The sequence below is a fragment of the Garra rufa genome, chromosome 23, assembly GCF_049309525.1.
Source record: "Garra rufa chromosome 23, GarRuf1.0, whole genome shotgun sequence".
In the NCBI taxonomy this organism is placed as follows: Eukaryota; Metazoa; Chordata; class Actinopteri; order Cypriniformes; family Cyprinidae; genus Garra; species Garra rufa.
The window spans coordinates 14,252,668-14,274,399 of NC_133383.1; the positions used below are offsets into that span (position 1 = coordinate 14,252,668).

The 21,732-nt window shown below is 36.5% G+C and overlaps 1 protein-coding gene across 3 annotated transcripts in view; it reads right to left on the reverse strand.

Moving 5' to 3' along the window:
- Positions 1-8,421: 8,421 nt before the first annotated feature.
- Positions 8,422-21,732, reverse strand: part of stard13a (StAR related lipid transfer domain containing 13a) — a 47,704-nt gene continuing 34,393 nt past the window's right edge. For all 3 annotated transcript variants that reach the window (XM_073829464.1, XM_073829463.1, XM_073829465.1), the window contains exons 5-14: positions 19,354-20,684; positions 18,344-18,514; positions 17,410-17,569; positions 16,005-16,203; positions 15,691-15,904; positions 15,072-15,186; positions 13,509-13,754; positions 12,463-12,680; positions 11,745-11,921; positions 8,422-10,327 (exon numbers count right to left, since the gene is read on the reverse strand). In XM_073829464.1, the coding sequence (XP_073685565.1) occupies positions 10,210-10,327; positions 11,745-11,921; positions 12,463-12,680; positions 13,509-13,754; positions 15,072-15,186; positions 15,691-15,904; positions 16,005-16,203; positions 17,410-17,569; positions 18,344-18,514; positions 19,354-20,684 (2,949 nt within the window). In that variant the 3' untranslated portion in view covers positions 8,422-10,209. The remainder of the gene's footprint in view (positions 10,328-11,744; positions 11,922-12,462; positions 12,681-13,508; positions 13,755-15,071; positions 15,187-15,690; positions 15,905-16,004; positions 16,204-17,409; positions 17,570-18,343; positions 18,515-19,353; positions 20,685-21,732) is intronic.

A 21,732-nucleotide genomic window follows, 5' to 3' on the forward strand; every position in this document is an offset into this window, starting at 1 on the left:
TACTCAACTGCCATTAGCTCAGCTGCGTTTGAGGGCAGGGGCTTACCGATAGGCCAATCAAATGATTTCTAGCAACACAATGATTATAGAAAGGATGAGTTTTAATTTATGGCAGTGTGCAGTAACACAGACAGTGATCCACCACCTGATGCAACTGAATACTGCCGTTGAGTAGAAACAAGTACTACAGAAACTTGAGGGCTTAAAATCAAGTTTGGAAATGTTGTGATTCACCTCAGAGCTGGTTTGGTTCAAGGCTTATAATGCTGTAATTGAGACTTTTTAAAAATCCCTATGGGACAAATAAATGGGAATAATAGTTCCAGAACCAAGGCGGCTAAAAAAAAGCAGATAGGCACTATTGCACTATATTGCTTTTTTTTTCTGGTTATGGAAAAACAAAATAGATTGAACTGACTTATATATATATATATATATATATATATATATATATATATATATATATATATATATTCTTATTTATATATATATTAGGGCCGGGACTCGATTAAAAAATTTAATCTAATTAATTAGAGGCTTTGTAATTAATTAATCGAAATTAATCGCATTTTAATTGCATATAAATATTTGACCTGAGAACAGTGAGAAGTAAGATTTTTACATGGATTGTTAGTATACCATTGAATAATGACTGAATACATAAGCTTAAGCAACAAAATATTGTTTATTTTTGTTCAACCAAGTCCAACAGTCCAGTGCAATATTGCCATTAAGTGTAGCAATAGGCTCGATGTGCTGCGGTGATATGCCAATTCCTTGTTGCATAGCTTGCACACAACCATGCTCTTATCGACGCTTCCATCCATTCGTTTTTTATAACAAAATTTCCCATCCACTGGGCCAACCAAAGCGGTCTCATCAGCTTTTGTGTTTGCTTAATTATGCATTTAAACGTTAATAACCAAACCTATCATTATAAATGTTGCTGCACATGGAATATATAGCAGATAACATTTAAAAAATATTTTTTATCAGGTTACACACTGATTATTTATCACTCAAACCCCTTTCTCTACCTGTCCGTTGGTCGCGCATATCCTCCATGTTTGTAGTTTTTTAACACTTTTTATGCGTGTTTGTAGTTCTAATCGAATCCTCGTTCACGGCGCAGTGTGTTGTGGGCAATAATAGCCGTTAGAGTGTGCATTGATCGTTAAGTAGTAGACCATCCGGAAATCTTTGGAATACTTTTTTAAACATACTACGATTTGGGACATACAATACTATTTAGGACGGGCGCAGCTTGTCTGAATGCTAGTTGGTGCTCCAGTATAATCGGTCCGCCGAATCTCATCCAGTGAGAAACGTTCCGCGGTGCAAAACTAAGTGCGATTAAAATGCGTTAAAAAAATTTTAACGCGTTATTTTAGTGTAATTAATTAATCTAAATTAACGCGTTAAAGTCCAGGCCCTAATATATATATATATATATATATATATATATTCTTATTTATATATATAAGCAACAGTTTAATCAAAACTGAAAATGAAAATTCTGGCATCATTTACTCTGGTCATTTCAGACCTGTATGACTTTGGTGGAAAACAAAAGAAGATATTTTGACTGACGGCAACCAAAAACTTTCATTTCCCACTGACTTCCATTGTACGCGGACAGAAACATTTCATGGAAATCAATAGGAATTTTTGGTTATGAACTCAGTTCTAGGAACTAGCAAGCGTGGTGGTTTGTAGAGAACCAATTTCCCCTTCGGGACGTTTTTCCTAGTTGCATTTGCACCGGTAACAGGAACTCTGAAGCGGCTGACAGCAACGTCTTTATTCACAGCATTTACAACTGACAACTTGCAGTGTTAACATATCATTGAGGCAAAGAAAAGAATACAATGCTGCAGACAACAGGTAGCTAAATGCCATTATAATTGCTGTTTTCCATGTTAGTGGAGTACAAACTTTTACACGGCTGAAGTAGGAGCTAATTTAGTTCCCCCAAACGGAGCTCCTAGAACTAAATATGTTCCTAGCTTCTGTGATGCAAACACGCCACAGAAAGTGGGAACTTCCGCCAATACTTCTAGGAACTATGAAAAGGTTTCTCCGGTCCTGGTTATGATATTTTCTTTTGTGTTTCAAATAGGAATGGGAGACATACCTTAGAAATTTGTCAACTGGTATATATTTTCGACTGTCGTCTTTATCGCGGTTACACGCTCACGTGACGTTGCTATGCTAGGCAATCACCAAAACGTATTGTTTGCATGCATTATTAAACACTGTGGTTTAAAAACAAGTGATTTTATGCTGTTAAAATGCAATCAGCAGTGAAAGAGAACTCATTTTGCTCAAAGTATACTTTACTTTTGACGTATGCGGGGGTCAGCGTACAGTGTGCGTGGCGCAAATTGTGTTACTGTGTGCACACCATCCGATTTTTGTAATGCGACCTTTGTACACGCAGGTCGCACATACACACTGAATTTGTTTTGCAATCAGTTGTTCCACAAGGTGACAGCACTGTCCCGGTCCGCTGTTTCACAGTAGAAAACAAAACTAAAGAGACAGAACAACAACAACAAAATAGTGGAGACTGCAACAACAACAATAGAGATATGAGACAGCCCAGCTTTGGTTTAAGAGAATATTTGTTATCGGGCATAACTTCTGGAGAAAATTAGAGCAGACACTGGACATGGATGAAGCTTTCTAGAGCGCATGTGTCGACTGTCCGCATTTGCGCACATGATGAAATAGAGTATACTTTGACAGGCTACGCGGTCGGCTGTATGCATAAACTACACGCACAAAAACGAAGTATACTTTGGGCTTGAGGGTATATTAGTTATTTTTGTCATTTTATAGGCTTTGAACGGTTAAATACACACACTTGTATGTGTCAAAATGACCATCTTTGCAAGTGTCCTTGTAAACACAGAAAGAAAGAAACATGTATAAGAGTATACTGGATCTGGGCAGCTCTTAAAGTGACAGCAGTCATTGATGTAAATAATAACAAAAGTTAGAAAATCTCACTGCTCTTTACTAAATCTTTTGTAACTTTAATAAGAAGAAACATATATTTAATTTAAATATTTTTATTTTTAAATTTAACACACTGAAGATTATGGAGTGTTTTTGTACATTTGATTACTTTATACAATGTGTTATTTATTCTACTGTAGTTTTTTTGTTCTATTGCTTATAATTAGTTTCTTATTCTTATTTAATCATGAACTGTTCACTTGAGCTTGTGTTGTTTTTTTTTTTTAATTTAGGCTAGTATTAGTTTTTTGTGATATTGACACTGGTGACAAAAATTATGACATTTTGATATTAAGACTTTATTTAAAGTAAAAATAACTACTTTGTGATATATACAGTCAGACGTTTTTGGGCAGTAAGATTTTTAATTCACTGCCTCTTCTGCTCACCAAGCCTGCATTTATTTGATTCAAAGTACAGCAAAAACAATATCATTTTGAAATATTTGTATTTGAAATAACAGTTTTCTATTAGAAGATATCTTAAAATGTAATTCCTGTTATCTCAAAGCTTAAATTTTAGCATCATTACTCTAATCACATGATCCTTCAGAAATCATTTTAAAGTTCTGATTTGCTGTTCAAAAAAAAATATTATTATTATTTTGTTTAAAACAGCCGAGTAGAATGATCATGTGACAATGAAGACTAGAGTAATGATACTGAAAATTTAGTTTTGATCACAGGAATAAATTAAATTTTAAAATATATTCAAAGAGAAAGCAGCTGTTTTAAATAGTAAAACTATTTCACAATCATACTGCTTTTGCTGTATTTTGGACTAAATAAATGCAGGCTTGGTGAGCAGCAGAGACTTCTTTAAAAAAACATTAAAGATCTTACTGTTCAAAAACTTTTGACTAGTAGTGTTGCTACCATAAAATAAAATGACTCATATAGTCATATAAGATTTTGGTCATATCACTCACCCCTAGTTCCAAAGAAGACGGGTTTGGAACATCATGAAGGGGAGTAAATGATGGCAGAATTTCCATTTTTATCTCTAAAACGAACAACTGAAAAACAAAGCATATCCTATAAACTATAAAAACAATAAATCACAGTACATCAAACTAAACAAGAGAGGTTGTGCGGTTCAGGATGGAAAGGGAAAATGATAACAATAGACTGATAAAGAAAAAAAATGATTCTGTGCGTTTTATCTAACTGGTGAGGAAAAAATGGATGTTGAGCTCCGCTGCTATCCTGTCATTCAGATAGCCTGTGCATTGTGTGGGAAATTGAAGGAGAAACAAAAGAAAAAAAGAAAAGATGACAGAGGAGAGTGCTAGAGGGGCCAGTAGACAGTGAGGAAGTCAGTGACATGAACAAAATGGTAGCCAAGGCAACTGTATTTCTCTCTTTTTTTGTCTGTCCGTCTCTCTGGGTCTGTACATAAATGTAGTTTTTTTTCTATGTATGTGTCTTTGATTCTCTCTTTCTCTCTCTTCATGTACATAGACATTACAGTCATATCCAGCCACCAAATTGACACTCTGTCAACTCTAAAAGCATGAGAGGCTGGAAATAAACAGCAGAGGGGGGGAAAGTGAGGTCAGGCTCTATAAGGCACTTTTCTTCTATCCAAACACAGTGATGCTGAATTTTTAAAATCCTCCATTGCTTTGCAGAGGCGTACATATGATTGAAAGGTGGACAGTAATTAGCTGAAGGTTTGTGCTAATTGGTGGCATTGCTAAATTGAGTATTCCCAGGAGAATTGTCTATAGATGTGTTTATGAAATTTTTCACCAGACCTGACCCTGAGCAAAGTGCAAAAACACCCATAGTCTCTCTTTCTCTCTCACAGACACATACTCAGACACAAACATCAATAATTCATCTATTTGATCTTTTATTTATTAATGACCTTATTGCTGTGCTAGGATTTGTCAGCTATAGAAAAGGTGTTTTTCTTTTTGTCCGATCACCTTTGGAATTCAATCTGCAAGCCTCTTTTGAGGCTGTCTGTGTATCTGCACTGAATCTTTGGAATAAAGTGAAAGATTTATTCAGACTTAAACAAGCCTAGACAGCAAGAAGGTGCCAGAAAGTGATGATATGGTCACTATGGCTGTGTTTTTAGATGCACAAACGTGCTGTGTCTTGCCTACAGAGCAGTAATCAATTAATATGGGTTTTTCAATGGCTGATGCTAATGCAGACATCTAGAGAGCAGGGTGGGGTCATATCTGACAAGTGAGACTTGCACAAATATGCTCTAATTAAATGGCCATTTTATAATGCATTTCTTCAAAATTCACCCACAATATTAGAAAATTCTGTCCTGTGTGTCAAATACACACTTGAATTGAAAGTTTGGGATCTGTGAGATGTTTCTTATGCATTTAGTTGATGAAATATTTTTACAATTACTGTTTTTAGTATATTTTAAAATGTACTCATGTGATAGCAAAGCTAAATTTTACTTCAGTGTTACAGGATCCTTTAGAAATCATTCAAATATGCTGATTTGGTGCTCAAGAAACATTTGTGACCCTGGACCACAAAACCAGTCTTAAGTCGCTGGGGTATATTTGTAGCAATAGCCAAAAATACATTGCATGGGTCAAAATTTTAGATTTTTCTTTTATGCCAAAAATCATTAAGAAATTAAGTAAAGTTCATGTTCCATGAAGATTTTTTGTAAAATTCCTACTGTAAACATATCAAAATGTAATTTTTGATTTGTAATATCCATTGTTAAGAACCTAATTTGGAGAACTTTAAAGGTGATTTTCTCAGTCTTTTTGATTTTTTTGCATCCTCAGATTTCTGATTTCAAATAGATGTATCTCAGCCAAATATTGTCCTATCCTAACAAACCATACATCAATAGAAAGCTTATTTATTGAGCTTTCATATGGTGTATAAATCTCAGTTTTGTCAAATTTAACCTTATGACTGGTTTTGTGGTCCAGGGTCACATTTGATATTATTATCAGTGTTTTTGTATCAATATTTTTGTGGAAACCATTAAATTATTTTAAGGATTCTTTGAGTAAAAGTCAAAAGCATTTATTTAAAACAGAAATGTTTTGTAACAATTAGGTATGAAGTAGAAGCCTTTACTGTCACTTTTGATCAGTTTAATGCATTCTTGTTGAATAAAAATATTAATATTTAAAAAAAAAAAATCAAAAGGAGAAAAATATCTAACTTACCCGAAACCTTTTAAGCGTACACTAGCGGTCAAAGGTTTTTAATGGTTTTAAAGAAGTGTCATTTGCTCACCAAGCTTGCATTTATTTGTTCTAAAGTACAGCAAAAACAGTACAATTCTGAAATATTTTTACTATTTAAAATAACTGCATCCTATTTGAATATATTTTAAAACATAATTTATTCCTGTGATTTCAAAGCTGAATTTTTAGTATCATTACTCCAGTCACATGATCCTTCAGAAATTTTAATATTCTGATTTGATGCTCAAAAAACATTATTATTAGTAGTTTTTATGAGTAGATTTTTTTTCTTTGATGAACAGAAAGTTCAGAAAAACATTTATCTGAAATAGAAAGCTTTTGTAACATTATAAATCTATTTACAGTATCCTTGCTAAATTAATTTCTATAATGTCTATTAAAAAATACTGACATTTGAATGCTTTTGAAGCTTTTAAATGGTATAGTGCATAATGTTACATAGCTTTTTATTTCAGATAAATACTGATCTTTGGATCTTTCTATTCATCAAAGAATCCTGAAATAATGTACTCAACTGTTTTAAATATTGATAATAATAATGAAAAATGTTTCCTAAACAGCAAATTAATTTTTAGAATGTTTTCTGAAGGATCAAGTGACACTGAAGACTAGAGTAATGATGCTGAAAATTTAGTTTTGATCACAGGAATAATTTACATTTTAAAATATATTCAAATAGAAAGCAGTCATTTTAACTAGTAAAAATATTTCACAATATAAACTATATATATTTTGCTGTACTTTGAATCAAATAAACGCAGGCTTGGTGAGACTTCTTTTAAAAATATATATATTAAAAAATGTACTGTTCAAAAACTTTTGACTGGTAGTGTATGTGGCAGACAAATAGATTATGTAGTAGACAGATACACAAAAAAAATCGTTTCAGTTTTGAAGCATCAACACTGTCCAATCAAATTAAAGGGCATAACTAAGTCTTGTAAAATAAATAAATAAAAACACCACAACACCGGAAATACCCTTCAGAAGGGAGAAGCAGAAAGGATAGCTCATGGTCGACAATATGTTTATGAAATCTGACCTTCTTTGGAATACATGCCAGTGCTTTTTGCTCCCTAATGATGATGTATGGCCCGCAGTGAGTGTCCTCTGCCTTCCATACTTCTGCGTATAAAGACGTGTTATTCAAATGGCGAGGATCAATAGTTCCCTTGGGACTCTCTGGTGTTCAACAGACCCAGGAGAAAACACCATCACTGTTAATTACTAGCCACGTTGTTTAGAAGCAAATAAACAGAACATGACCTCTAAATTGCTATCCAAGTTTGTTGTTTGCTAGTTAGCTACTCTAAACGCACCTGTATTCCTCAGGCGACGTCTACTATCCATCTACTGTGGTGAATCCATACTGCCATCTGGTGGTAAGAGGTGAAATTATATTCTTTTCCAGTACAGTTTAATATATATCCACCTTATTTTTCAACGCCGAAGTAAGCAGTTTTCTGTGAATGTGCGGGAATTCTGGTTCATCAGCCGCTGTAGGGAAATAAGCAAACCAGTATATAACAACACCAGTGTGTTCATAATCAAGATAATACATTAAAATATGGTAATACACATCGGTTTGCAATATTAAGCAGCAAAACAAGCTGTTTTGTACAGCTGAAAATAGCTGAAAGTGGACTGTTCGAATGACCACAACCCAAAATGAAGGGTTTGCACTTCACGATTTTGGTCAGTTGCTTGCCCAGATGCGCAGCCATATTAGCGATTCTCGGATATAAACAACAGCATGAACTGCACGGTTAATGTACTACTGAATACGTTGTTCTGTTGTTGTTATTAATTAAGATATTAGCCTAATATTTCACCTACCTGATGGGAAATGATAAGAACAAACACAAATGTTGTCAAGATTCTTGCCCTGGAAATACTGGTTCAGTTTGGCCAGCCACAAACGCCCTTTGTTCCTCAGACAATTTTTTACACTCTTCTCCTTGATTTGTTATAACTTTTGGCAGTCTGCAGTAGCCTACTCCAGATGTTTTCCTGATCCGACCGATTAGTACAGCCCAAAACATGACAATAATTGTCCATTTTCAGCAGCAATAATCAGCTAAATATGCCAGTTTCATTCGGTGCTGTGGCATTGTTTACGTTCAACATGGCCGATTGATGATGCGTCGTGAAAACACCCTATACATCGCACACACAATAATTACAGTAAAACAGTATTTGATCGAGTTTTTATTTTCCACATTTCCAAATGATTGGAACTTGAATCACCCTGTTTACTGTTCAAAACTATTTGGAGCCACGACATATCGCCTTCCTCTGGCCACTGAGCTCAAGTCAAACCCAATTCCACTGTTCCCATCTAAACAGCACTAGACAAGCCAGCTGATTAAGCCAGCTTGCAATGATATTTCAAGCAAAATATTGATATGAGGAAACAAAAGGAGCATAAAAGCAGATAAACCTGCCAATAAGCCTCATTTATGTACAAAATATACAATCTGAATTGTATCTACACATTTACACACAGACAAACACAAATGTACAGCTTTGTGAATAGAATAGACATGCTTCTCAGAAGCAGTGAAATGACTTCATGTCGTAGACATTGTAAAGTGTGACACAGCAACATATAACAATGACAATACTAATAATTATAATGCATATTTGCAACAACCATTGGCATATTTACAATATTGTTTGATCTTAACTAATTCATTTTGCATTGTTAGAAGAGCACAATACTGTACCATTTATCATGATAATACATTATTGCCTACCTGGGACAATGAAATCAAGGAATATTGTAATGACAAACATAACATTTCTTAAAACAGAATTTAGAAATAATATGGGCTTGTAAATACTTCACATCAATACATCACCAGGGTACAACCTTAATTTAAAAATACAGTAACTGTAACACTAGCTTCATTCAAATGAGGATAAAACACCTAAATATAGATTTTAAATAATGTTTAGACAATACCGTACCTATATGTGACCCTGGACCACAAAACCAGTCATAAGGTTAAATTTGACAAAATTGAGATTTATACATCATATGAAAGTTCAATAAATAAGCTTTCTACTGATGTATGGTTTGTTAGGATAGGACAATATTTGGCCGAGATACATCTATTTGAAAATCAGGATTCTGAGGGTGCAAAAAAAAAATCAAAATACTGAGAAAATCATCTTTAAAGTTGTCCAAATTAGGTTCTTAACAATGCATATTACAAATCAAAAATTACATTTTGATATATTTACAGTAGGAATTTTACAAAAAATCTTCATGGAACATTATCTTTACTTAATTTCCTAATGATTTTTGGCATAAAAAAAAAATTTGACCCATGCAATATATTTTTGGCTATTGCTACAAATACACCCCAGCGACTTAAGACTGGTTTTGTGGTCCAGGGTCACATATTTGGTTTGAGAATGCAGTACTTTAGCTTGAAGTGCTTGATAAAGCGAAACCAGACCTGCTGTTTTTTTTGACTAGCGTGAGGTGGCTTGTCGTTCACATCTGTTTGTTGTAAGCGAAGCTCTAGAGGTGCTAGTTAAAGCTGTCTGCTGCGGTAAAGACTGGACAACAGGAAGCAGCGTTACGACTTTTTTACAGGCATGGCTTCATAGCTACAGTGGAGTCTGTCTCTGTCACTTTCTCTGTCCATTTTTTCTCATCTCTCATCATAGCCCGAAAACACACAACAAAAGCCATTTCAAAAGTGGCAGTTTTGAACAGCTGCATAAATTGATAATAAACTAAATCAAATGCCCTATAAGGGGTAAAACACTCTAAAATGAATCACAATGATCCAAGGTCTATTAAAACAACAGGACATGGCCGTTTGTTGTTGTTTTGGGGCTAGAAACACTAAAAACATTCCATTTGCTCTTTTCCTCTCCATTTTCTCTGCCAAAGTTTGTCTTCTGTGACCATCTGCCCTGACCCTGAACTACATCCCCGTTCCTTCATGCCTGACTCCAGGTAGCCACGTTCAGATTTTGGTCTCTGGGCCCTCGGGATCCAGAGACTGGAAGGAGTTGCGGATACGGGCAGCCTCGCTAGCACAGAGATGGCCGAAAGCTTTGTTGTACCACTCTGGAGACTTTCCTCTGGAACAGCAAGCAAATACACAGCATTTAGTAAAGAATTAAGAGTAATGCAATGTTATGTACAGTTGAGGTCAAAAGTTTACATACACCTTGCAGAATCTGCAAGATGTTAAATATTTTACCAAAATAATAGGGATCATAGAAAATGCATGCTATTTTTTTTAGCACTGACCTGAATAAGATATTTCACATGAAGGAAGTTTACATAGTCCACAAGAGAAAATAATAGTTGAATTTATAAAAATGACCCTGTTCAAAAGTTTGCATACACTTGATTCTTAATACTGTGTTGTTACTTGAATGACCCACAGCTGTGTTTTTTTGCTTAGTGATAGTTGTTCATGAGTCCCTTGTCTGTCCTTCAGAAGAATCCTTCAGATCAAACAGATTCTTTTTTTTTTTTTACCAATGTTGTGCATTTGAACCCTTTCCAACAATGACTGTATGATTTTGAGATCCATCTTTTCACACTGAGGACAAGTGAGGGACTCACTCAGAACGCTCAGTGATGCTTCAAAAGGAAAAACAATGCAATAAGAGCAGAGGGGTGAAAATGTTTTGAATTTGAAGATCAGAGTAAATTCAACTTATTTTGTCTTCCTGGGAACATGTAAGTATCTTCTGTAGCTTCTGAAGGTAGTACTAAATGAAAAAGTATGATATTTCGGCAAAATAAGAAAAATGTACACATCTTTATTCTGTTCAAGTTTTCACCCCTGCCTCTTAATGCATTGTTTTTCCTTCTGAAGCATCAGTGAGTGTTTGAACCTTCTGTAATAGTTGCATATGAGTCCCTCAGTTGTCCTCAGTGTAAAAAGATGGATCTCAAAATCATACAGTCATTGTTGGAAAGGGTTCAAATATACAAAAATGCTGAAAACCAAAGAATTTGTGGGACCTGAAGGAATTTTCTGAAGCACAGATGGCAGGTTAACTGTTCAGGACAAACAAGGGACTCATGAACAACATTCAGGTAACAACACAGTACTAAGAATCAAGCGTATGTAAACATTTTTATAAATTCAACTATTATTTTATCTTTTGTGGACTATATGTAAACGTCTTTCATGTGAAATATCTTATTCAGGTCAGTACTAAGTAAAATATACCATGCATTTTGTATGATCCCTCTTATTTTGGTAAAATAAACATTTTGCAGATTCTGTAAGGTGTATGTAAACTTTTGACTTCAACTGTATGTTTACAGGGTTAGAAAGCTCTTGGATTTCATCAAAAATATCTTAATTTGTTTTTTAGGTTTTATGAGTTTGGAACGACATGAGGGTGAGTAATTAATGACAGATTGTTCATTTTTAGTGATCTAACCCTTTAACTTTTAGTTATGTTGTAGCCTTTTACTAAAATACTTTAAAATATTAGTAGTGTATACTTCAAGAGTTGCCATCAATGCACTTACTTCAGATCAGCTCTGCATATATGTGTGAGTCTGGACTTCCCAGAGCCACACGGTTCTAGCAGATACTGTGATTCCAGAATTATCCCTCTCACTCCGGCCAGCTGCGGGCTGTCCTCATGATCGATCGACACAGACACCAGCACACACACACCTTTTGGCATATCTGTCCTCCACGTCCTGAACAGAAAAGAAAACACCAGCAATATAAATCACAGTCCCAACACAGACAGAGGAGATGTGTCAGTCTGCCAAGTGCAAATTTGATCAATTATCAAATAACATGTAATATTCCAGCTGAAAGTTTTCCTTCGATCAGATTACTGTTTGCACCTCACAGCTGCGTATTTGTCAAGTGATGTTAAACTGTAGTCTTACAGTGATATCTCAGGCATGACCTGGGTGGTCTAATTTGCTTAGCTGAAAGCATTTTACCTTGAACTAACACAGCTTAGAGTGTTTGGTGAGTGTCTTTCAGTAATACTCCATGAATGCCCAGCTGTTCAGCAGGGGTATGCGGGACCTTTTTACGACCTTGGTGTTCAGAGAATCACAAGAACTGAATGACGCACAGAAAGCCGTTGCTACAGATGCTCAAATGAAGCACTTGTTTTTGTGACAGCCATAATGGTGTAATCAGTTCATTTAGATATTTGCTACCCAGGGCACACAGATCGAACAGTAAACAATACACACAATCAGATCATGTTGATGTACTCGCCTGAGCACCACAAAGTCTCTGTTGGGGTGAGGGGCCATGCTGTTCAGCTCATACTGGTACACCTCTGTCTGCTTGTCTAGAGTTTCCAGAACCTTCCACTGTAGCAGGTTATTGTCCCACAGGTGGCGCTCTCGCAGTATCCGGTTTAGCACCACAGATGGAGGAGCCTCCACCTCTACAGATACACGCCATCGTCTCAACGGGGTCCCGTCTCCCACCTGTAAGAGACAGCAGACTTCCCTCAGACTTTTATTTATTTTATGGGCTTTTGGTCTTTTATTGAATAGGACAGTCAGAGCAGACAGGAAATTGGGGGTGGGAAATGACACAAGCAGGATTTGAACTTACGTTGTTAATAAATGTGACCATACCCGTTATTGTCTTAGGACTACTTTGATGAACTTTTTTCATCAAAAAACTATTTCAAACTGAAAACCTTTAAACTTAAAGCTATTAAAACTACTTCAAACTTTTGAAGTGGATCAAAACCTATCCTCAAAGCTGTCCTAAAACCAAAAAAATACTGTTTTGGTTTTAGGACAGCTTTAAAGAAAGGTTTTGATCCACTTCAAAAGTTTGAAGTAGTTTTAATGGCTTTAAGTTTAAAGGTTTTCAGTTATTCACAGTTAATACCAGCTGTTTTAACAGACAAAACCAGCTAAAACCAGCTAATTTAGCGGAAAAAAAGCTTTAGCAAAAAACAGCTAAGACCAGTTAATTTTCTAAAAACAAACCAGTTGAAGCCAAAGAGTAATATTTAATATTAATATTTTTAATATTAAAACTCATTTGCTTATACTTTCATGAACAATTCACTAAATGTAAAATCAAGATGTTAAATAAAAGATTAATAAATAAAACAGAATAACTAATTATTTAAATAACAAATATAAAACTAGTTCTAAATAAATAAAAAATATATATATATTTTTAATTCATAGCATATTTTTATGAAACTAATATTGGGTATTATTAAAAAATAAACTTTTAAACCATATGTTCCATATAACATGAATGAATGAATTAACTCATTTATTTATTATTACCTTTTTGAATGATATCTCTGTATTGTCAACATTTGATCTGGTCACCCATCCCTTGGTCTTGTCTTTGGTCTCTTTCATCAGATTCTGTATCAGGCTCTCCAGATAAGAGCGACACGTGCTTTCCTCCTCTTCTTCGTCTTCCTCGTCCTGTTGTGGCTGTTTTTTACAGAGCTCGTCCAAAGAGGGCGCCAGCAGCTCAGCTTCCATGTATGAGTTCCTGGACTGAGAGACCATCTCCTGAGGAATCTGCACAAACCACATTTAAAAAACACTTCAACAGAAGTCTCCTCTTGTCCTCTAACACTGACATTTTTAAAAGTAATGATCCAACAGAATATTTACTACATTGTTTAAACGTTTAGGGGCAGTCAGGGTTGTTTTTGACAACCATCTTAGATTTAGTCTTAGTCTTAGTCATTTGGACTAAAATGCTTATTAGTTTTAGTCAAATTTTAGTCACTTCTATATGTGATAGTTTTAGTCCAATTTTAGCCGACTAAAAGTCAAAAAGGTTTTAGTCTAGTTTTAGTCGACGAAAAGTCAAAAAGGTTTTAGTCTAGTTTTAGTCAAAAAAGGGGAAAAAGTAGTCTTTTAACAAATTAATGTAGGTCAGTAAGTATTTTGCTGTTGGGTAGTGTCACTTGAAAGTTCTGAAAATAGCAGATCTATAGTTCAACACAATGTGAGCTTCCGGATCGACTATTTTCACCAATAATTACAATAATGAAGGAATGTTTTAAAACATAAAAGACAAACAAGGATGGAATGCTAAAACGGATTGCCATACTAGTATGGCAAGGAGTATTTAATGCTAAAACGGCTTGCCATAGCGGCAGATACGTTTCAGGTTTTGATTGGCATGCACAATAAGCAGAAATGTCATGCATTTTAAACGTCTGACGGACCACCCACTAACATTTTCGTCTATTCTCGTCTCGTCAACGAAAACTCACACACGTCTCGTCATGTTTTAGTCATCAATGAGCCATTTTTATCTCGTCATCGTCTCGTTATCGTCATGAAAAAAAGTGGCGTCAACGAAATGATTTCGTCATCGTCATCGTTGACGAAAACAACACTGGGGGCAGTAAGGTTTTTAAGATCAGTAAATGTTTTTGAAAGTCTCTCATGCTCACCAAGACTGCATTTATTTGATGAAAAATACAGTAAAACAATAATATCACGGCAATTTTATTACTATTTAAACTGTTATATATTCTAATACATTTTCAAATGTAATTTATGCTGAATTTTCAGCAGCTATTCAGTCTACAGTGTCACATGATCCTTCAGAAATCATTCTAAGGATGAATGTTTCTGCTGAAGAAGCATTTTTTCTTATTGATTATACAGTTCTATAGTATGGAGTTCAATATACAACTTTTAAAGCTTTTTTAAAGATTTTTTCCAAAAAAAAAAAAACAGCATTTATTTGAAATATAAATCTTTTGTAAATTATTTGAAATAGTAGTAATTTGAATTTAAAATTTGAAATGTAAACACCCAGAATTTCTCAATGCACACACATCTCATGGTAAACATGACAGAACATGCATCTTGTACCTCGAATAGGTGATTGCACTCAGCAATCATGTGTGCGAGCCCCTGAGTGGCCGCAAGGTTCTCATTCAGGTCCTTTTGGTCTGGCCGGCCAGTGGCATACTTCCTCTGAATGGACCTGAATGCAATAAAAGATACCATATTCATGAGCTTCCATGTGATCCATAATATTTTAGTATTTTTTGTAGCTGTACATGTATGAAACAAAGTAATAAACCAATCTATCATAGCATATTTTATACATTTATATAAAGATCCAAAACATCTAATAAGTCTGATGATGCCCCCAACCCTCCTTAGGCCAGTCTGGGTAAATTTAAACTGAACTACCCCTCTCTCTTTTAAACTACCCCTCTATTTCTTTCCACACCTCCTCCTGTCTCTGGCCCTCAGGCCAGGTGTCTGTTCAGTGTCTAGTAATGCTCCCTAATGAACACAATGATGGGGGAGTTGTCTGTACGTTGAGTTAATAAAACACTTCACGCCTTCTCACGACACCTCAAGGCCCTGGAGACCTAATGACAAAGCATCCTGTAGCTCCTATACCATAATGAAACACTCGTTCCAGCCTTTCTAAGTAGAGCACATATGTTTGGAATGTGCAAAAACGGAACTCTGTTACCTAGGCGACAGGTTATCAGTCTTCATGATGTTGAGGTGGAAGAGAGAAGGCGCGAGGCACACGGCCAAGTTCATTGGGGTCATCTGGTTCTCCTCAACAGAGGAAGTGACATCATTTAGGAAGCACAGCAGCGTCTGCAGGACCTCACGGTTTTCATCGGCCATTAACATGATAGCTGCCTGCACGGCCTGTAAGCGTTGTTCCTTAGGGACATCTGGGTAGACAGACAGTAGTATAGAGTGTGTTGGCGATTTGAAAGTACTGTTGGAGGTATTTAGGCAGAAAAGCTTATAACAGACAGGAAATGCTCTTACATTGGTATATGTGGAGGAAGGTCTCGCCCATTTTGCTCGTGAGGAGAGGCTCAGGCAAGTCTCTGAAGAACTGTTTGACCATATCTGCAACGTCATATGCCGACTGATCTTCATAGTTCACATTTTCTGGGGAGGTTTCACACATTTGCCGCAGAGCCTGAATACGAGACTTTACTCCGGATTTACGGAAAAGTCCCACCTGAAACACAATGAGAAAAGCAAATAAGATATTTTAATCTTTTTTACATAAAATCTAAGTGGTGCTTGCAATTCTAGGGTAGCCTGGCAGGGCTAATTAAAAAAAGTAAGGGAACAACTCACACACTTAGATGTAACCACTTTGTTACATCAAAATAAGACTTGAAAACATGATCTGTGAGAGTTTTCAGTGAGTAATCATCTTGGTGAAATGTAAAGTAAATCTCTGTGTCTTTAACCAAGATTTAACAAGCTTTGATGACTGATGATCCGTAAAATTCAAAAATAGTTGATTGAAACTTGATCAGATTCATACTTAGCTGAAAAAAATAGAATATTGATTACATTGTTAATGTAAAATATACAATAGAATTGTTTTTCTTTCCTTTCTTTCTGTAAGTAATGTTTATTTAACCAAGAAAATGTGACATTTGATAAAAAAAAAAAAAAAAAAGTTGCCTCCTCATTTTAGTAGTTGTTAGTTGTTGTTTTTTTCCGGGTGGCTGCTGATGGTGTGGTCACATTCAGCATTGCTTAGTAAAATTTAGCTGGTGAAATATATTCATTTCAATGGGAATCCATACAATCAAGAGTTTTACAAAGGCAAAAATGTTTCCCATGAATGTTTCACTTGTGTTTAAGCTGGTCATGCACACTTTGAAAGTGACCTCTGTGTATGTGGTGCTTCCTGCATTGCTACACTATCGCCAATAGACCTTTTCTTGTCCATGAAATTTTGCTAATGTGACCGCAGCTGAACCAAGTCAAAATATCCTACCTCAAAGTCTCTATGATTTTCTGGCCTTTGGCTCAGGTCCCTATTTCTATTTAAGTTTATTGACTTTTTTAAGTCATTTCTTCGTCTGCCAGACCAAAATTGTGTCTGATCACACTTGTCTACTCAACAAGCCACACAATTTGGGGTATTATTCACAACCGCAACACAAACATTTGTTCAAAACGTAATCCTAAACATGAGCCATTATAATGATTCAAGCACCAAAAAAACCTAAATGAATGAATATATTTAATTTTTTATTGAATTACTAGAAGATCAACTTACAATGAAGAAAAACAAACACTATTAGGGTTTGTGTGGCTTATCTGTTTTTAGAAATGGAGCAATGGCTGGACATCAAGTTTTTTACTGAGTTTTGGAATAACAGTGATTCACATCAGTCTTGCGAATGTGATAGAAACTGCGTACCTGGTCCAAACACTGGCTCCTTAAAAAGCGCAGCGCGAGCTGTAAGCTTATGGGCAGAGGGTGTCCGTACCGCTGGACGTGGACAATCAGAGGAATGCCGAATACCATCTTATCCTTGTAGTCTGGTCCCTTCATTCTTTTCATAAATTTTGGCACTGACCTAAGAACATATACACACAGTATTGAGAAGAGGAGATCAGTTTATGGCCATATGTGTGTGTATAAAGGAAATGTACTGTATGTCAGATCTGCTATATCATATATAACGCAAGGAATGTGAATGGAATGCACAGTTGGAAGGCAGAGCTGTGATACAGATGTCCGGATGAGATTGTTCCACAAGCTCTGGAGTTTTAACACAAAACTCGCCTAACAGAGGAGACACTTTGATCACTGTGTCATTCAATAAGAGCAAAGAACTGACAAAAAAATCCCCCAATCACAGCCCACTGGGACTTTCCATCACTGATTCATCTTGTTGCTTCAACAACTTTTTTTTTAAGAAGTCAATACATTTACTCACTAAGGGTGGATTAAATAGATCAAAAGTGACATTTCTAATATTACAAAAGATTTCTGTTACAAATAAATGCTGTTCTTTCAAACTTTCTATTCATCAAAGAAAAATATCAAGCAGAAGAACAGTTTTCGACATAAATAATAAGAAATGTGTCTTGAGCAGCACATCAGCATTAGAATGATTTCTAGACACCGAAGAAAATTCTGTTGAAAATTTAGCATTGCCATCACAAGAGTAAATTACATTTTAAAACTTAATTAAATAGGAAACAGTTGCAATAATACTTCTGAATATTACTCTTTCACTGTATTTTATGATCGTGAGCATAAGATTCAAAAACAATAAACATTAAAGAAACATTTATAATTTTTCTAATGCTCAGTCCTAAATAATTTTGCAAGTACTGTAACTCACCAAGTCCATCCGTGCTTGTTGGACATGGAGTATTTCTCCATGATAGCAGTGAGACGCAATAAAGAGAACTTCTGCAGCAAGCTAAGCTGGCCCACTGATTGGCTGGATATCTGTAGCGAGATTCCTGATTGGCTGAGGAGGTTTGACATCCTGAAGCTGGGCCACCTGAGACTAAAAATACAGCAACATGAATGAATAGTCATAATCTAAATTAGATTTAATCTAAATCTAAATATGAAAATGTAATTTCATAAGGAGAAGTTCACTTCCAGGAGAAGTTAACTTCCAGAATGAAAATTTCCTGATGATTTACTCATCCCCATGTCATCCAAGATGTTCATGTCTTTGTTTCTTCAGTCGCAAAGAAATTAAGTTTTCTGAGAAAAACTTTCCAGGATTTTTCAATGGGGATTGAAGGTCCAAATTGCAGATTCAATGTAGCTTCAAATGGCTCTACATGATCCAAGCATGTCTTTATGCATCACGTAATCACGTTGAAAAAGTCACGCACAGTTAGTTTTGTCTATGTATTTCAGTTCAAAAAGTTAGGGTAGGGCGAAAAACTCCATCTCATTTTTTCCTCCAACTTCAAAATCGCCCAACATTGTTGTTTTACTTTGTTTGTAAAGGGCATATGACTTTCTTTGCATGTTCGCTTTGTAAACACTGGGTCGGTACTTTTGCCTACGTCACGTCTACGTGATTACACAATGCTTGAGGTCAATCTAGTACAAGATGAGCATTTGTGGTTAAAAAGTATATACATTTGTATTTTTCTTAAAAAAATGACAGATTATTTAGCTAGATAAGACCCTTAATCCTCGGCTGGGATCGTGTTGAGTTCTTTGGACCTTCAACCTGCTGATCCCCATTGTTGTCCACTATATGGAGAAAAATCCTAAAAAATTTTTTTTTTCAACTGAAGAAAGAAAGACATGAACATCTTGGATGACATCGGGATGAGTAAATTATTAGGTAATATCAGGAAAATATCCATTCTAAAGTCTCACCGTGGTCGTGTGAGAGATGCCCCCACCCCCGAGTCCCTCCTCTCTCTGGTGCTGGAGGTGTCTGTATCATTTAACGAAACCCCATCCTTGTTGCCGTCACTCGGTGTGGTCAACCCTTCGATTACCGAAGTCCCCTCAAAATCCAGAGTGATCTGACTGGAAGACTGGCCGTCAACAATCCTCTGGTCCCGCACCCTGCCGGCATCCCCCTCCCCTTCACTCTCCGGCAAGACGTTTTTGGACCAGTGGTCCACGATCTGCTGCAGGCCATTCACATGCTGCAGAATGTCATCCAAATGTGGGAATATATCCTCCTTCTCAAGGTCCAATAAGTCCCCCGTGCTCGCATACAGGTGTGACCCCGGTACGTTATCGTACACACTGATCCTGCTGCCTCGTGGGCAGCAGCGTCTCACAGGCCGGAGTTCCCTCATGCCAACTTTCCTGCACTTGAACAGCTGCGGCTCCAAATCCACAACCTTCCAGTTTCCATGTTCCTTACTGGCTAGCGTCAGACTTTCGATTGACAGTGCTTTGGGGAAGGTACCAGGCTTGTGATCTTTTGGGATGTGAACCAATAGCTCGTCATAGGAGCGAAACTCATTTTTGCGGCTCTGTTCGACCGGTCTCCTCCTTTGAGGAGCACCGGCGAGAACGTCGATGTCCTCTAGATAGACGCCTGCACGTTTACCAGGAGGATATAACTTTGAAACACGTCCCTTCATGTTCGGCGTGCTTTCAGCACTACCACTAGTCTCTGATTGGCTGCTAGCCTCACTGCTGGCCAACGAATTCGGGCAGTTGTTAGCAGGTGGCATGTTTTCAGCATTTAAAGGCCCGCCGTTGAAAATCTGAACACATCTTAGATTCTTCAGTGCCTCTGGCTCGCTTTGCAGAACTGGGCCGCTGATAACCAAAGAGCGCCGTTCTGAGCGTCCCATCGATGGCCCCCAAGTCCGACCCAGCGTTTCCATCCTCCTCAGGAAGTCTTTGGCGCGTGTGCGTCCACGTCGTCTGCTCTTGGCAGGAAGTGAACTGTAATGAGGCAGCTCTCTGGGCAAGTGCAGTGGGGTGAGCGAGGCAGAGTCAGGCATGGCAGCCAAGGAGTCTTCGCTGTGCAGGGAGCAGATCTCCGGCTCGCTGAGGTCTGTCAGAATGCTCTCGCTGCTCACGGTGGTCCGCAGACCCTCACCCACCTCTGAGGGGCTCCGCTCCTCCGCTCTACCCAGGAGGTAATCGATGTCTTGCAGACGTGACCAGCGCCGACTGTTCCACTCAAACGTCCATCTGTTGCTGATGGCCAACAGGTCCTCCTCATCAGAGTCCTCACTCTGAATTCACAAGAAAAGCACAGAATTACCAATTAGTTTGACATGATTATCAGTTTGCTGTTTTGAATTCGTCAGAATGCATTTTATCAATTTCCTTACTACAGTTAAGGTCAAAAGTTTACACCCCCTTTCAGAATCTGCAAAACTGTAATTGTTTTACCAAAATAAGAGGGATCATACAAAATGCATGGTATTGTTTATTTAGTACTGACCTGAATAAGATATTTTACATAAAAGATGTTTACATATAGTCCACAAGAGAAAATAATAGTTGATTTTATAAAAATGACTCCGTTCAAAAGTTTAATTCTTAATACTGTGTTGTTACCTGTGTTACCACAGCTGTGTTTTTTTGTTTAGTGATAGTTGTTAATGAGTCCCTTGTTTCTCCTAAACAGTTAAACTGCCTGCTGTTCTTTAGAAAAATCCTTCAGGTCCCACAAATTTTTTGGTTTTCCAGCATTTTTGTGTATTTTAACCCTTTTCAACAATGACTGTATGATTCCTTCTTTCGTTTGAACCTTCTGTAATAGTTTCATATGAGAAGAACAGCAGGCAGTTTAACTGTTCAGGGACTCATGAACAACTATCACTAAACAACAAAACACAGCTGTGGGTCATTCAGGTAAGAACACAGTATTAAGAATCAAGGGATGTAAACTTTTGAATGGGGTCATTTTTATAAATTAAACTATTTTTTTCTCTTGTGGACTATATGTAAACATCTTTTATGTGAAATATCTTATTCAGGTCAGTACTAAATAATACAATAACATGCATTTTTAATGATCCCTCTTATTTTGGTAAAATAATTAACATTTTGCAGATTCTGAAAGGGCGGTGTAAACTTTTGACCTCAACTGTACCTTTCTGGACCATAAACCATTTCAATTGTGTTGCTGTATATGCAGGGTCAGAAAGCTCGTGGATTTCATCAAAAATATCTTAATTATAGTTCCAAAGATGAATGAAGGTCTTACATTTTTGGAATGAAGGGTGAGACAGAATTTTCATTTTTGGGTAAACTATCCCTTTAAGACTTCTTTGT